This window comes from Prionailurus bengalensis, chromosome B1, assembly GCF_016509475.1.
Source record: "Prionailurus bengalensis isolate Pbe53 chromosome B1, Fcat_Pben_1.1_paternal_pri, whole genome shotgun sequence".
NCBI classification, from domain to species: domain Eukaryota; kingdom Metazoa; phylum Chordata; class Mammalia; order Carnivora; family Felidae; genus Prionailurus; species Prionailurus bengalensis.
This window is the reverse complement of record NC_057344.1, coordinates 66814986-66831900: the sequence shown is the minus strand read 5'-3', so window position 1 is coordinate 66831900 and position 16915 is coordinate 66814986. Positions and strand designations below refer to the sequence as shown.

Below are 16915 nucleotides of genomic sequence, written 5' to 3'. Positions count from 1 at the left end.
AGTAGAGTTAATACCTAGCCTTCTCAAGCTGTTCCAAAAAATAGAAAAGGAAGGAAAAGCTCCAGACTCATTCTATGAATCCAGAATTACTTTGATTCCCAAACCAGACAGAGACCCAACAAAAAAAGAGAACTATAGGCCAATATCCCAGATAAATATGGATGCAAATATTCTCAACAAGATACTAGCAACTCAAACTCAACAGCATATAAAAAGAATTATTCACTATAACCAAGTGGGATTCATTCCTGGGCTTCAGGGCTGGTTTCAATATTCGCAAATCAATCACTGTGATACATGACAGTAATAAAAGAAAAAAGAAAAGAAAAGAAAAGAACCATATAATCCTGTCAATAGATGCAGAAAAAGCATTTGACAAAATTCAGCATCCTTTCTTAATAAAAACGCTCAAGAAAGTCTGTAGAAAGAACATACTTAAACATCATTAAAGCCATTTATGAAAAGCCCACAGCTAATATCATCTTCAATGGGGAAAAACTAAGAACTTTCCCTCTGAGATTAGGCACACGACAAGGTTGTCCGCTCTCACCACTGTTGTTTAACATAGTGTTGGAAGTCCTAGCATCAGTAATCAGACAAAAAAATGAAATAAAAGTCATCAAAATTGGCAAAGATGAAGTCAATTTTCACTTTTCGCAGACCACATGATACTCTATGTGGAAAACCTGACAAACTCCACCAAAAGTCTGCTAAAGTTTCAGGGTACAAAATCAATGTACCGAAATCAGTTGCATTTTTATATACCAATAATGAAACAACAGAAAGAGAAATAAAGAAACTGATACCATTCGCTATTGCATCATGAACCATAAAATACATAGGAATAAACCTAACCAAAGATGTAAAAGATCTGTGTGTTGAAAACTATAGAAAGCTTATGAAGGAAATTGAAGATGACACACAGAAATGGAAAAGCATTCCATGCACATGGATTGGAAGAATAAATATTGTCAAAATATCAATACTACCCAAAGCAATCTATACATTCAATGCAATCTCAATCAAAATTGCACCAGCATCCTTCTCAAAGCTAGAACAAACAATCCTTAAATATATATGGAACCACAAAAGACCCCGAATAGCCAAAGTAATATTGAGGAAGAAAACCAAAGTGGGGGGCATCACAATCCCAGACTTTAGCCTCTACTACAAAGCTGTAATCATCGAGACAGCATGGTATTGCACGGAAACAGACACATGGACCAATGGAATAGAATAGAGAACCCATAACTGGACCCACAAAAGTATGGCCAACTAATCTTTGACAAAGAAGGAAAGAGTTTCCATTGGAAAAAAGACAGTCTCTTTAACAAATGGCGCTGGGAGAACTGGATAGCAACATGCAGAAGAATGAAACTAGACCACTTTCTTACACCATTCACAAAAATAAACTCAAAATGGATGAAGAACCTGAATGTGAGACAAGAAACCATCAAAACCCTAGAGGAGAAAGCAGGAAAAAACCTCTCTGACTTCAGCTGCAACAATTTCTAACTCAACACATCTCCATAGGCAAGGGAATTAAAAATAAAAATGAACTATTGAACACAAATGCTTCTGTACCGCAAAGGAAAAAATCAACAAAACTAAAAGGCAACCGACTGAATGGGAAAAGATATTTGCAAAGGACATATCAGATAAAGGGCTAGGCTCCAAAATCTATAAAGAACTCACGAAACTCCACACCTGAAAAACAAATAATGCAGTGAAAAAATGGGCAGAAGACATGAATAGACACTTTTCCAAAGAAGACATCCAGATGGCCAACAGACACATGAAACGATGTTAATGTCACTCCTCATCAGGGAAATACAAATCAAAACCACACTGAGATATCACCTCATGCTGGTCAGAGTGGCTAAAATGAACAAATCAGAGGACTAGATGCTGGCGAGGAGGTGGAGAAACAGGAACCCTCTTGCACTGTTGGTGGGAATGAAAACTTGTGCAGCCACTCTGGAAAGCAGTGTGGAGATTCCTCAAAAAATTAAAAATAGAACTACCTTATGACCCAGCAATAGCACTGCTAAGAATTTACCCAAGGGATATAGGAGTGCTAAGCATAGGGGCACTTGTACCCCAATGTTTATAGCAGCACTTTCAACAATAGCCAAATTATGGAAAGAGCCTAAATGTCCATCAACTGATGAATGGATAAAGAAGACGCGGTTTATATATACAATGGAACATTACTTGGCAATAAGAAAGAATGAAATCTGGCCATTTGCATCAGTGTGGATGGAACTGGAAGGTATTATGCTAAGAGAAATAAGTCAGGGAGAGAAAGACAGATACCATATGTTTTCACTCATATGTAGATCTTGAGAAACTTAACAGAAGACCATGGGGGAGGAGGTAGGGGAAAAAAGTTAGAGAGGGAGGGAGGCAAACCATAAGAGACTCTTGGTTACTGAGAACAAACTGAGGGTTGATGAGGTGTGGGGGAAAGGGGAAAGTGGTTGATGGGCATTGAGGAGGGCACTTGTGGGGATGAGCACTGGGTGTTGTATGGAAATCAATTTGACAATAAATTATATTAAAACAAATAAATAAACAAAATATATTTTGCATAAAACAAACAAACAAACAAGAGTAGGATATTTAACCAACTAAGCCACCAAGGCACCCCTGGTCCATTCTTTAAAAATAATAAGGGGGCACCTGTGTGGCTCAATTGGTTAAGTGTCCAACTCTTGATTTCAGCTCAGGCCATTATCTCACTGTTCCATCCCCGCATTGGGCTCTGTGCTGACAGCATGGAGGCTGCTTGGGATTCTCTCTTTCCCTCTCTCTGCCCTTCCCCCACTTGCTTGCATGGGCACATGCACTCTCTCTCCCCCAAAATAAATAAATAAATATTTTTTTAAGTTAAAAATAAAAATAGGAAGTAAATGTGAGGTCAAGTCCCATACTGAATGTGAAACTTACTTAAAATTTTAAAAAATAGTAAAAACAGGAGGTAAATGAAGACTAGAGAGTTCGTTAATTGTTTTATATTATCAGAATATGTTCTATTTTCAAAATTTGTAATACCATATTCAAACTGTGTTTGTATGTAAAAAGACCCCGTTTTAAGCCATTTTATTTTATTTTATTTTATTTTATTTTATTTTAATTTAATTTTATTTTAATGTTATTCTTGAGACAGAAAGAGAGAGAGAGAAGAGAGAGAAAGAAAGCCAGTGTGAGCAAAAGACAGAGATATAGAATCTGAAGCAGGCTCCAGGCTCTGAGCTATTAGCACAGAGCCCAACATGGGCTCAAACTCAAGAACCAGGAGATCATGACCTGAGCTGAAGTTAGATGCTTAACTGCTTAACCGACTGAGCCACCCAGGTGCCCCTAACCTATTTTAAGATGCTTTTCTCTTTTTTTCATTTTCTTATCTTTGCATTTTGCTTTAAGGTTTTTATTTAAATTCCAGTTAACATAACAATGTAGTATGTTACACACAGTTTCAGGTGTAGGCAAGCTGGCTGTGACATCTGTCACCCCACTGATTACCAGGCTTGAGACTGCTGATTTGGTTGGTTAGGCACATGTCCCCTTCTCCCCTCACTGTGGCCTGCATGTCCGTCTGAAGCTGTGTGCTCAGCGGAAGAGGATGAGCATCTCTAATAGAGGAAGACCATCGTTCGTCAAGGAGATAGGAGTAGCTGCGCTCCCGTGCTGTAACTCCAAACATGCTCTCAAGGTCCCTTCTAAAATAGGCAGACACTTCTTAAGCATTTACATATCTTTTGAAATATTTAGGTGCAAATGGATACATTTTACCATATTCCTAAAGTCTGTGTATTGTGAATTACACTCATTATATCTTTATAATATCATTAATTTACATTAACATTATATATTTGCATAACTTGTTTATTCAAGTAATCTTGTTGTAGAGTTTAACACATGTCAAATACCCGGTAAAGGAATCTTACAACTGATGTATTTCATAATTGTTGACCAATACTAATTCACTGAATTCTAAAATAATGATTGTTGTAATGGCGCAATATTTCCAAATATAATACTGACCGTGACAATGATGAAAAGAAAAATTGTATATACTATTATAATGTATTCAGGCATTATATTCCAATATTTACAAGAGGCTAGATCTTTACTAAAATCCTAGCAAGGTGTGATATAATCTGTGCTTAGTGCTTAATACAGCCAGTAGCTTAAAAGCTTTCAATAGCAGCCTACATTCACACTGCTTTTCATTTACCTTAATCCTGCAGATGAATTATTGTCATCTGGGAATTCACTCCCCTTGGGAATGAAAATGTATCAAGTGCTTATGCTCCTTGCAAGATGTTTTAAAATGAATAACATTTACCTCTGCCTAAACCCCTCTCATATATTTCATATCATCTCTTACTCCCTGTTACAATCCCCTATGGCCCATTTCTACTCTTCTTTACATTTAAATCCTCCTCATATATCACTCTATTAAATCTTAGTTATCAAACCCTATCCCTAATGCAACTGTAGATTATATTACTTTGAAGCACTTTTTTTGTAGTTCAATTTGTCACACGAGAAGACTTCCAGTGAGGTTTGTTGACAAAGTTGGGCACTGTAACTCAAGGTTTTCCAATTCAAAGATTAGGTTACAAGCAAAACATAAACTCCTTTGCCATATGATGCTTTGCATGAATTGTTCATTCAACAGTATCATCCTGCTGGGAAATGTAGTATAAGAAAAAAAATGTGATTGATACTACTATGACTGCTCTATTATGTAGAAAATAATGGATGATTGCTCTGAAGCTGTAGCTAAACAAAGTAAGACTGTGTGGTGTCATTTAGTCCAAAAGTTGTAAATCTTTCCCCATTTTTCTTGCTGCCTATATGAAATTCAATACTTCTCATCTTGCATCTTTCAAAAAGAAAACAGAAGAAGGGAACATTAAAGAATTATTTTTAAAGTGTAATAGGAGTATAAATTGATGTAAAGAGAAATAAAATGTAGCTTTTGCTTTCATTCTGTGACAAAAGTGGACTCTGGCAATAAAATGTATTTTATTTAAAATATCTTAAAAGCTACATTAAAGGAAAAATGTATTCTCTAATCCATTGAAACAAGTTTTTTATGCCAAATGAAATAATGATATTTTATATTTGAATAAATAATTTTATAGGTGTCCAAATATATGTCCTCTCTCTCCCAATCCCTCATTATCTCTACATCTATTTCAGTTCTGCCTCAATCTTTTTATCTGTCTCTAAGTATCATTCATCTTAGAAACTCTAATTTCTAAGAATTGCTAGATTCTCCAGAGTATTAAAAAAATAACTGTCAATATTTCTAGCAAGGAGTAAATAATTATTTTCAGAAAATAAGCATAAATTGGAGGAAGAGCAAATTTATGTCTAGCACTTTGGAGAATGCTTTATAATGTCTACAAAGAAAGCCCTTAGTGAGTTAGTAGTATTCATTCCATATTACAAATAGATAAATTAAAGCTCAGAGAGGTTTTGTAATAGCTCCAAATCACAGAACTAACATGGGGTAGGGCAATGATTCTAACTCCTGTCTAATGCCCAAGTTCATGCTTTTCTACTATACCAATCTGCCTTTTTAGATACATTGTATCCAATCACTACTGGCAGGGAATAAAAGACCTCTGAACTTATATTTGATCAATATGGGCAAGTCCACAATTTTTTAATATGTACAAATGAGAAAAGTAAAGTCATCAGGAATGGCTCTGTGGCTATTTCCTTTGGCTTTTTTGAAAATAACTATCCAAATACACACTGTATAATTTATATTGGACTTTGTCCCTTGAATTACTAGAAGAGAACCCAAGGAAATCCTTAAGAAGTAGGTTACATAAGGCCATAGACTTCTCTAATGTGATCTCCACTTGATTTGGATATTGTTTTTGTTATACAGGATTCTGACAGTTTTACTGAGTAATAGGACACATCCCCAGGAAAACTGTCTTATACCATATAGACATTCTTACATTTTCTATTTCTTCTTTTCTGTAGCTCCTAATATTCTCATTTTACTCATTTAGTGTTATTCTGATTTTAATTATGTGCATAAATTTCTAAAATGGATGCATTCACATCTCTCTCTCTGTCTCTGCCTCTCTCTCTCTCTCTCTCTCTCTATATATATATATATATAACCAGTACAGCAAGTTTTTGGAAACCAAATGTCACAAAAATTAAAGGCATTTATTTAAATGAGAGGTAAATTTGTTATTCCAAAGAAACTGGATTGCATCCTATAAAAGAGTAGAATATAAACACGAATTAGCAATGTTTGAAACTTCAGGGTTACAGTCAAAAATCCATTATTTTCATTGCCAAGATCAATGTAATGAAACATAGAAGTTTTACACTTTCAGGTCTTATGTTTAAATCTTTAATCCATTTTGAGTTGCTTTTGTATATAGTGTAAGACTGGGACCCAGTTTCATCCTTTTACATATGGACATTCAGTTTCCCAGAATCATTTTTTGAAAAGACTACCCTCTCTCCAATGTATATTCTGGTCCTCTTGTTGGAATTCAATTAACTGTACATTCATGGATTTACTTTTGGGTCCTCTGTTCTGTTCCATTTGTCTATGTATCTGTCTTTATACAAGTATCATATTATTTTATTTACTATAGCTTTATGTACATTATGAAATCAGGAAGTACAATGCCTCCAGATTTGTTCTTTCTCAGGATCACTTTGGTTACTCCAGATCTTTTGTTGTTCTATATGAATTTTAGTTGTTTTTCTATTTCTGAAAAAAAAGAAATCCATTGTGTTTTTTATGGAAATAGCGTTGAATCATAGATTTCTTTGGATAATATTAGCATTTTAATAATGTTTGTTCTTCTAAACCATGAACATAAAATATCTTTCCATTTATTTGTGTCTTCAATTTCTTTCATTAATGTATAATAGTTTTTAGTGTAGTCTTTTACCTCCTTGATTAAGTTTATTCCCAAGTACATTATTCTTCTTGATGCTATTATAAATGGGATTGATTTCTTAATTGCCTTTCAGATATCTCATTTTAATTTATAGAAACATAACAGATTTTTGCATGTTGATTTTGTACACTGAAACTTTACTGAATATGTTCATTAGTTCTAACAGATTGTTTGTGGAGTCTTTGTAGGGCTTTTTATTTAAAAGTTTATATCATCTGCAAATAGACTATTTTACTTCTTCCTTTATGATTTGAATAATTTTTTCCCTTTGCTTGTCTAATTGCTGTATGTTGGATTGAAATGGTGAGACTGGGCATCTTTGTCTTGTTCTTGAGCTGAGAGGGAAAGATTTCCATTTTTTTTCATTGAGCATGATGCTAGCTGTGGGCTTGTCATATATAGCCCTTATTATGTCAAGGTATGTTCTTTCCATGTGTCATTTGTTGAGCATTTCTAGCATGAATGTGTCAAATATTTTATCTGCATCTATATGATGATCAAGTGATATTTTACTCTTCATTTCTTCATTCTTTTTTTTTAATGTGCAAATCACAATTTTATCTACATATGTTGAACCATTCTTGCATTCCAAGGATGAATCCCACAGGATCATCGTGTATGCTTTTGTTAGTGTGTTGTTAGAATCAGTTTGCTAATACTTTGTTGAGGAATTCTGCATCTATGTTCATCAGGATATTGGCCTATAATTTTATCAAAAACACAGGCAACAAAAACAAAAATAGACAAGTTGGACTATATCAAACTAAAAAGTTTCTGCACAGTAAAGGAAACAATCAAGAAAGTGAAAAGGCAACCTAAGATATGGGAGAAAATATTTTCAGCTCATATCATATTATCTGATAAGTGTTTAATTTCCAACATATATAAGGAACTTCAGTAACTCAACTTAAAAAAAAAAAAAAACTAAGTAAAAAAAAAAATGGGCAAAGGCCTTGAATGTCTCCAAAAAGACATAAGAATGGCTAATAGGTTTATGAAAAGGTATTCTACATAACTAATCATCAAAAATGCAAATCAAAACTACAATGAGCTATCTCACACTTGTTGGGATGGTTATTATTACAGTAACAAAAGATAAAAGTATTGGCAAGGATGGGAAGAAATTGGAATGTGCCCTGCACATTCACGGGACCAAAAAATGGTGCAGTTATTATGAAAAACATAGAAGTTCTCAGAAATTAAAAATGGAACTATCATATGATCCAGTAATCCAACTTCTGGGTATATATATCCAAAAGAATTGAAATCAGGATCAAAGAAATACCTGCACTCACATATTCATTGCAACATCATTCACAATAGCCGACGTATGGAAACAACTCAAATATCTTTTGACCAAATGAATGGAGAAAGAAAATGTTGTGTATACATACAATAGAATATTATTCCACCTTAGAAAGAAGGAAATCCTATCCTTTGTGACAATATGAATAGACCTGAAAGACATTATGCTAATTGAAACAAGCCAGTCACAAAGACCAAGACTGTGTAATTGCATTATATGAGTTATCAAAGAGTCAAAAGTCATAGAAACACAATGGAATGGTGGCTGTCAGTTGATGTGGAGGAGGGAAAAATGAAAGTTGTTCAATGTGTACAAAGTCACAGTTATACAAGACAAACAAGTTCTGGAGATCTGTCGTACAACCTAGTGCCTATAGTTAACAATAAAATGTGGAGCATTTAAAAATTTAAGAGGGTAGAGAATTTATGCTGTGTTCCTAAAGAATAAATGAATTAATTAAATTAAAAAATAAAATCTGGGAGTTTTTCTCTTTAACCTTGAAAATGTTACATAATTAAATATAGAAGGAACACCTATAAATAATTATATCCAGACTTAGGAACAAAACCCTTTGAATCTTTTATTTATATTGTTACTTATGGGATGAATTTGAAAGTTCTATAAATATAGATATAGTAAGGCCTGCATTGCTATAACTTACAAATGCTACTTCTGATTTTAATAGGATGTTAACATATAATCTCAAAAAGTTATGTAAAATGTATTATTTTGACCTCTAAGAGCTTAGAGTAAAAACATGATTTCAGAAAACTGTTTATAATTAAGCAAATACATTCATGTGACTGAATCTATGAATAAAATTATATTAAATCTTCCCCTAAAATTTTTCTCAAAGTTACATGCTGCTAAATAGTAAGTGGTTCACTGATTAAAGGAACAGTAGCTAGTATTTTAATGTTGTAACTAGGGAAACATATTGAAAAATACTTGACTAACATTAAAAGAAAATCATAATAGAGAATTGAAATTAAACTCTGTCTTACAACTTTCATCATAAAGAACAAAGAGGGGCGCCTGGGTGGCGCAGTCGGTTAAGCGTCCGACTTCAACCAGGTCACGATCTCCCGGTCCGTGAGTTCAAGCCCCGCGTCAGGCTCTGGGCTGATGGCTCAGAGCCTGGAGCCTGTTTCCGATTCTGTGTCTCCCTCTCTCTCCGCCCCTCCCCCGTTCATGCTCTGTCTCTCTCTGTCCCAAAAATAAAATAAAATAAAAAACGTTGGAAAAAAAAAAAAACAAAGAAAACTAAGGTATTCAATTACTTGTCACCTAAATTATTTTTAAAGAGAAAGTGGATTGCAAATTGATATTTAGCAGAAATATATAAAAGGCATAGAGAAGTTACGGTGGACCTTATCCAGGTCATTAACTTTAGCTTTCTTTTATCTTTATCTACCTTAAGAATTTTCTTTAAAAAAACTTTTTTTAATGTTTATTTACCGTTGAGACAGAGACAGACACAGAATGCGATTGGGGGAGGGGTAGAGTGAGAGGGAGAATCCAAAGCAGGTTCCAGGCTCCAGAAGCTGTCAGCACAGAGCCAGATCCAGACCCCGGACTCCCAACTCACAAGCCCTGAGATCATGACCTGAGCAGAAGTGGGCCTCCCAACCAACTGAGCCGCCCCGGTGACCCAAGAATTTTCTTTTTAAATATTTGCTTGCAATGATGGTTGAACTAGTGAGACCAAATATAGATAAAGATATACTAGTAGTCAGGACTTGGATAAGATCTTTCTCCCCCCTTGGATCCACCAATATCTACATATACTCGTTGATTTAAAGAGAAATAAGATTCCTGAGACAATGCTTTAACCTTGTTCAAGAACTCAATTGAGAAATAGGCATGAAACTAGACAGTCCTCCAAGTATCAGGGGCCCTGCAACAAATTAGAATAATTAGACTTGTAAATGCATCTAACAAATCAGATTGAGGAGCAAGGGTAATAGTCATTCCAAGTACATCCAGACCCAATCTTAAAACAACCATCCTGTGGCATATGCGGACTGGGGGAAGAAAGTGTCCGTGACTTTTCTCATAGAGAGCACATTTGATAAATCATGGTACTTGGAGTTCCAAGCAATTTAGCTATAACTAAAAATCCATCTTGAGCATCCCCACTCTATCCATATCTCTTTCGCTACGTAATAGTTGTGTTGTTGTTGTTGTTGTTGTTGTTTTGTTTTGTTTTGTTTTGTTTTAAAAAAGAATGAATGGTACATTTTTCCCCATTACTTCATGATACAATCGGGAAACGTGGGCAGTGATGGCAAAGCATTTCTAGCACTAAATGGAGAAAACAGCCCAGGGATTGATGTTGGTGGCAGGGCAGTGAGCTCTTAAGGTGGCAGTAACCACAGAGACTGCTGCAGAAAAGCCCTGCTCTACAGCCAGTCGCGCTTTGTGAGGGCGAGTGTTCGATACATACGGGTCTTTCTGGCAGAATCTTCCACGAAAAGAGAAGAGATGTCTTCATCCACTCCTGCTTCATTCTTTGCGATACAAGTGTATGCTCCTGTATCTTCATAGCGCACATTGCTTATATGAACCTCGCTGCCATTTGCTGAAAACAGAAGGCAAATGCAACTTGTAAACTCCAATTTCAGTTTTGGTACAGTGCTTTCCGATTACACAGTCAAGCAGTTCTCTTAGCTTGTCCTAATTAAACTGCTTTCCTTCCTACTTTCATGCTTTGGAGGCATGCCAAATTATTCCAAAAGCATTCAAGTGTTTCATAATCTGTGTTGTCATTCTGCTAACAGAGAACCCAAAACTCTGTATCAAATGCACACGCTTTATATTTTATATTTATTTCCTATTTCCTACTTGGTATAGGTATTTCATATTGATAACTATAATTCCATTTATTTATTTCTTTTTAGTATTCAAAATTCACTTTGTCTTAAGTTTTACAAAATTTTAAAATAATAACAATATGTTTTATATACAGGAGAATACATATAAAAAGACTTCATAAAGGAATTAAGCCAGCTACATCATACAAGTATAGTGCAATTACCACTTGTCAAGTACATTATTGAGCGTGTATTAAATATCTGGAATTATAAGGTAAGGGAATTATTAAGTAAGGAAAACAGAAAGATAAAAACACATGATTTGTCTGCAAGATTTCAATCTTTTGCCAGGAATATATGTAAACAATATTATAATATGGAAATTAACACTGTCAATATATAACCAAAGGGTTAAGGGAATAAGTAGCTCAACTTTTAAATCTTAGTAAAATAATTTTTTAAGCTAATCCCTAATTAATGAGTTGTATTCCCTAATGGGGATACCAGAGTATAATTAAAAACTGACTATATGTAGGAAATATACAAGGTGGTGTTACATGTATTATGTGTTAATTGTCCTAAGTAATACATAATTATCAGAAGCAGAATCTGAGACTCAGAGAATGATGGTACATAAATCACTCAACTCAAAAGATGGGGGCTGGATGCCTATAAGACTCCCAAATCCAGTGTTTGTTGTGCTCATTTTTTTTTCCTCTTTTACTTTATTTCTTTCAGTCTTTCTGTGTGTGTTTGTGTCCTTTATTATCTAATCACAAGAACACCGTGCACCATGTCCTGTGTGGTTGTCTGGCAGAAAAACAGTGGGAAAAGAGCTTGAAATGCCAGTGGCTCTCAAGGGATGTGAATAGGAGGATATGGAGAAGCAGCACGTGTTTGGGGAGAAAGAGCCAGACTACTTGAACCTCTTTCTCACTTTGTAGATGTTATTACACACCTCCACCATCCCCCACCCCCCATCCATTGTTGAGAGTCACTACTCCAAAAGGGAGGTTGGTGATTTGTTTTTATTTTTGTTTCTTTGCTGTAAAAGGCCTGGTAAATATTTTGTGCTTTATAAGCCATATCATATCTGTGACAACTGCCCACTTCTGCCATACTGGCATGAAAGCAGCCATGGACAATACTTTACAGCATGAGTGTGGCTGTGTTCTAAAGGCAAACAAAAACAAAGCCCCCCCCCCCCCCAATTGACTTTATTCACAAAACAGGCATTTTCCCAGATCTGGCTTGTGGACCTTAGTTGGCAGACCCCTGCTCTGAAAAATAAGGAGTGAACATGCATTTAAGCCTGCATCAGCTTCTTGTTTTACATGAAATATGGCTCTCTCCAAAGAGCATACTTTTTCTTAAGACCCACAACTTCACAACTTCAGTTCTCTAGATTTGTTTTGAAATATCGTCAATTTATTCCTTCCTTAAACTTTGTCTTCTCAATATTCTTATATGTTCTCCTAACCTACATGCCTCACTGTCTTCCTCCTTCTCTACATAATCCACCATTTCTAAATATTTTCTACTCTATTGCCAGAATGAGCAATTCCCTCGTCCATTTATCATTCTGACACACAGGCCTTACTAACTGCCCAAACTGCAACAAGCTGACATATCTCCACACTTGGTGTCTCTGAATCTAGTTTTTTTTTTGAGTACATTAAGAGATTACTGCATAGGCAAATTTACAGATTTTGAAATTCACAGTTTTCAGTTTGCAAGATGTTCAATGCTACTTGCTATTTATTTCACCTGACCTTTATGGTTACATGCCTTTCATTTCCTGCTCGATTTTTATTTCAAATCTTTACTATGTTTGATGTTTCCCATCTTAATACTAACTTCTTAATCTACGCAAGTGACCTTGCTTTTAAATAATGAAATACATACATGTAATTAGAAAGTAAACTCAAATCATTTTGCAGTATACATGGTTATTAAATCATCACATTTTATTACCTTAAACTAACACAATGTTATGTCAATTATATTTCAGTAAAAGCTGGGAAAACGAGTTAGGCCAATTTCCTATTTCCATCTACATTTTTACATTTATTTACATTTCAAAGGAAACTCTCTCCTGTTTCTTTGCAAGGGAAATCTCCTCTCTTTTCTTTCTGATTTCTATGATTATTTGGTCATCCTTCCTCACCTCCATCATCTCCACATCTTTTTCCTTACTAATATTCCTTCAAATTGATGCACTGTTTAAGAAAAAATATCTTTATTTGCCCTAATTCTTACCCTCAGTGGCAGCTAACTTTTCTTTTTTCTTCCTTTCAAAACTGGAGAGATTTTTATACTTCCTACTTCCTTTTCATTTCCAAACCCACTGAAGACTAATTGCTACTATTACTGCTTTTTTAAATGTCAAAAGGCCAAACCTAATCACCTAACTCACAAATACATTTCAGTGACTTTCCTTAACCTTTCTATGCATTTGACATTGTTGAACACTTTCCCATACTTAGCTTTATTTTCTTCTGTAGAATCACCTTAATTTCATGCTTCCTTGTTGATTTTCAGTCTCCTTGTGTTATTTACCTTGATTTGCCTTCCAATAACATTTCTGCTTTTCTAGGATTTTACTTCCTCTCATTAACATATCATCCCATCCATGGACATAGTTATGGAGTCTGTGCCTAGACTTGGACCTCACATATAAATGCCAACTAAGCATTTGTTGAATAAATGGATAATTGAATAACTATAGTATTTGGTAATATGTAATCATATAGAAAGTCCTATGAAATTCAACACTCCAGTACACTCAGAGTTATCTCGTAGGTTGTGTTCCCTACTCACCTTTCATTTGTCACATTCTCTCAAAACTTTAGCTATTTTCTCTCGTTTTTAAAAATGATAATAGCTATCCTACAAGGGCCACACTCTTTCAATATTGAATCTAGAGTGTAACCAAACCCCTGAATTTACCTCCCTGTATATTCCTAGATATAACTTGCCCATCTAATATGGCTTACTAGTATTAAATGGGCAAGAGATGACAAAATCAGAAACTAATTAGAACTTTCTTCACTTTAATTTGTATTAATCAGATCAATGTTCTTCTCTTCTAAGATTATAGACACTAAAGATATCAGCAGATGTAAACATGTTGGTTTACTTATATTAATATGGAGATTTGTAGCATTCAGGTTTTAAAGGTCAAAATTACTTTCCCATGTCATTTTTGAAAAAAAATAGTAGATATTTCAAAAAAAGTATTTAAAAACATATATTGAAACATTCTTTGTCAAAGTGGAATAAGAATTGATGTCTGTGCTTATAGAAATAATGCCAAAATGAAAATACATTCATTTCTAGCAGTATGAATTGCAGGAATTTAAAGCAAGCAATAAAGAATATCATGTCATGCAACAGATACTCCAGTAAAATGACCTGTCATGTTCTACTCTTGATGGTGGAAATAAGATATACATTTTTCAACCTACTGGTATAATCAATGTATATGCAACTGCTTTTGCACAAAGATATTTTTTGTTTTCTACTTACCACATATTAATGATTATTATATGTGTAATAATTGATTAATTATAGTTACACATTAGATTATTAAAATTTAGGATATTTTATAAATTAGAATTCAATAATAATATTCATAACATTAAAACACTTTGGTAATGTTTTTATTTTCCTCTGTCTTCATTTGCAAAGTATACTACAAAACATCCACTAAGGAATTTCCATATTATTTATACTTCCTATAATGTATTTTAAAAGTATGATTTAAACATTTAATTGGCCCCTGCAGAAAGGTATTCTCTGAAGACATCCACCTATTCTGTTCAGCATGTCTGCTATAATCCATAAGACAAGTATTTAAAAGATACATAATATTTTATTTATTGTTAAAATAATGACATAATTATTATGACAAGATTATTATTGAAAACACTAAAAATACTAAAGGGCTCTATTTCAGATATAATGTGTTAGAAACAGCTATATTCTTTTCATATTCATGACATTTTGTTGTCATCTCCTTTTTTTTTTTAAGTCATGTAAACTGTGTTATAAATTTTAATATAAAATTTCTACATGGTCATTTGAGAGGAGAAAATGAAACTGAAAAGCACCTTGAAGTGTGAGTTGTTTGGACAGCTTTGGTGTAATATCGATTCCATTCTTCAGCCAGCCAAGCTGAGGGTTTGGTATGCCCTCTGCGTGGCACCTGAGACTTGCAGTTACCCCAGGTTCTCGAGCCTGACTCTCTGGATACACCCGGATCACTGGAGGGACTACAAGAAGAAATGGGAAAAAAGTGAGTTACTAAGCCATATTCTGTGATTTTCCAAAAATTGCAATATGATAAAATTGCTAATTATATATTCTAATGATATGTAATTCCATAGATCTTAGTTTCCAAATGTCAGTATCTCCAAAAATTTGCCACTATTCCTTGCATCAAGGTTATTATGAGACTGTGTCAGGAAAAATACAAGCTGAGCCTGGAATATCCTGTTTTGGTAATAAAGGAGGTTTTCAAAGGATGATAGAAACAACAATAAAATACAGGTCCAAGGGCGCCTGGGTGGCTCAGTTGCTTAAGCATCTGAGTTCAGCTCAATTCATCAGCTCACTGTTCATGAGTTTGAGCCCCACATTAGGCTCCATGCTGACAGCTCAGAGACTGGAACCTACTTCGGACTCTGTGTCTCCCTCTCTCTCTGCTCCTCCCTTGCTCACTCTCTGCCTCTCTCAAAAATAAACACATTATAAACAAAAAAATCTTAAAGACAAAATACAAAAGCCAGCTTAAAGGGGCTCGTATTTGCCAGATATATGAAAATTTTGGCATTAAAATAATTAACAACTCTAAAGAACTATAAGGAACAAAATAAGACTTTAAGAATTCAGTTATAGGGTCCCCTGGGTGGCTCAGTCGGTTAAGCATCCAACTTCTGCTCAGGTCATGATCTAGCAGTTCATGAGTTTGAGCCCCACATCGGGCTCCGTGCTGACAGCTCAGAGCCTGGAGCCTACTTCAGATTCTGTGTCTCCTTCTCTCTCTACCCCTCCCCCACTCATGCTCTGTCTCTCTCTCTCTCTCTCTCTCAAAAATAAATAAAACATAAAAAATTTAAAAAAAGAATTCAGTTATATAAACAAATAATGAATATATAAATGAGAAAGAACAAAAATATTTTCCTTACCATAGCATGTTTAAGAGATCAGAGTAACAATTATATTTATAGAAGCATCCAAAAAATAAAATATTTAGAAATATTTAGAATATTTAGAAATGAAATTAACCAAGGAGGTATAAGATTTTTACACTGAACACTGCAAAATGAGTTGAAAGAATTTAAAGAAAAACACATAAGTGAAAAGTCATGTGTTTATTAATTGAAATAATTAATTAGTAGGACAGTAAGAATTGGTAAGAATTGTCTGTGAGATGACAAGACTCCAAAAAAATCGATCTATAGATACAGTGTAATCCCAATCAAAATTCCAACTGCATTTTTTTTGCAGAAATGGAAGAGCTAATCTTCAGCTTTATATGGAACTACAAGGGACCCCAAATAGCCAAAACAATCTTGAAAAAGAAGACAAAACTGGAGGTCTCATATCTCCCAATTTTCAAATGTATATATATGTAGACAACACACACACATATAGTATAGTAATCAAAACAATGTGATAACTGGCATAAAGAGAAAAATCAAATCTATGGATATAGACTTGGGATGCCAAAATAAACCTATTAATCTATAGTTAATGGATTTTCAACAAGGATTCCAGAAAAGAGTCTTTTCAAGAATTGATTCTGAAACAACTGGATATCCATATGAAAAAGAATG

At 34.4% G+C, this 16915-nt stretch overlaps 1 protein-coding gene across 3 annotated transcripts in view; it reads right to left on the bottom strand.

Moving 5' to 3' along the window:
* FSTL5 (follistatin like 5) overlaps positions 1-16915 on the bottom strand; it is a 796843-nt gene that overhangs the window by 145290 nt on the left and 634638 nt on the right. For all 3 annotated transcript variants that reach the window (XM_043566311.1, XM_043566327.1, XM_043566320.1), the window contains exons 9-10: positions 15188-15349; positions 10709-10843 (exon numbers count right to left, since the gene is read on the bottom strand). In XM_043566311.1, the coding sequence (XP_043422246.1) occupies positions 10709-10843; positions 15188-15349 (297 nt within the window). The remainder of the gene's footprint in view (positions 1-10708; positions 10844-15187; positions 15350-16915) is intronic.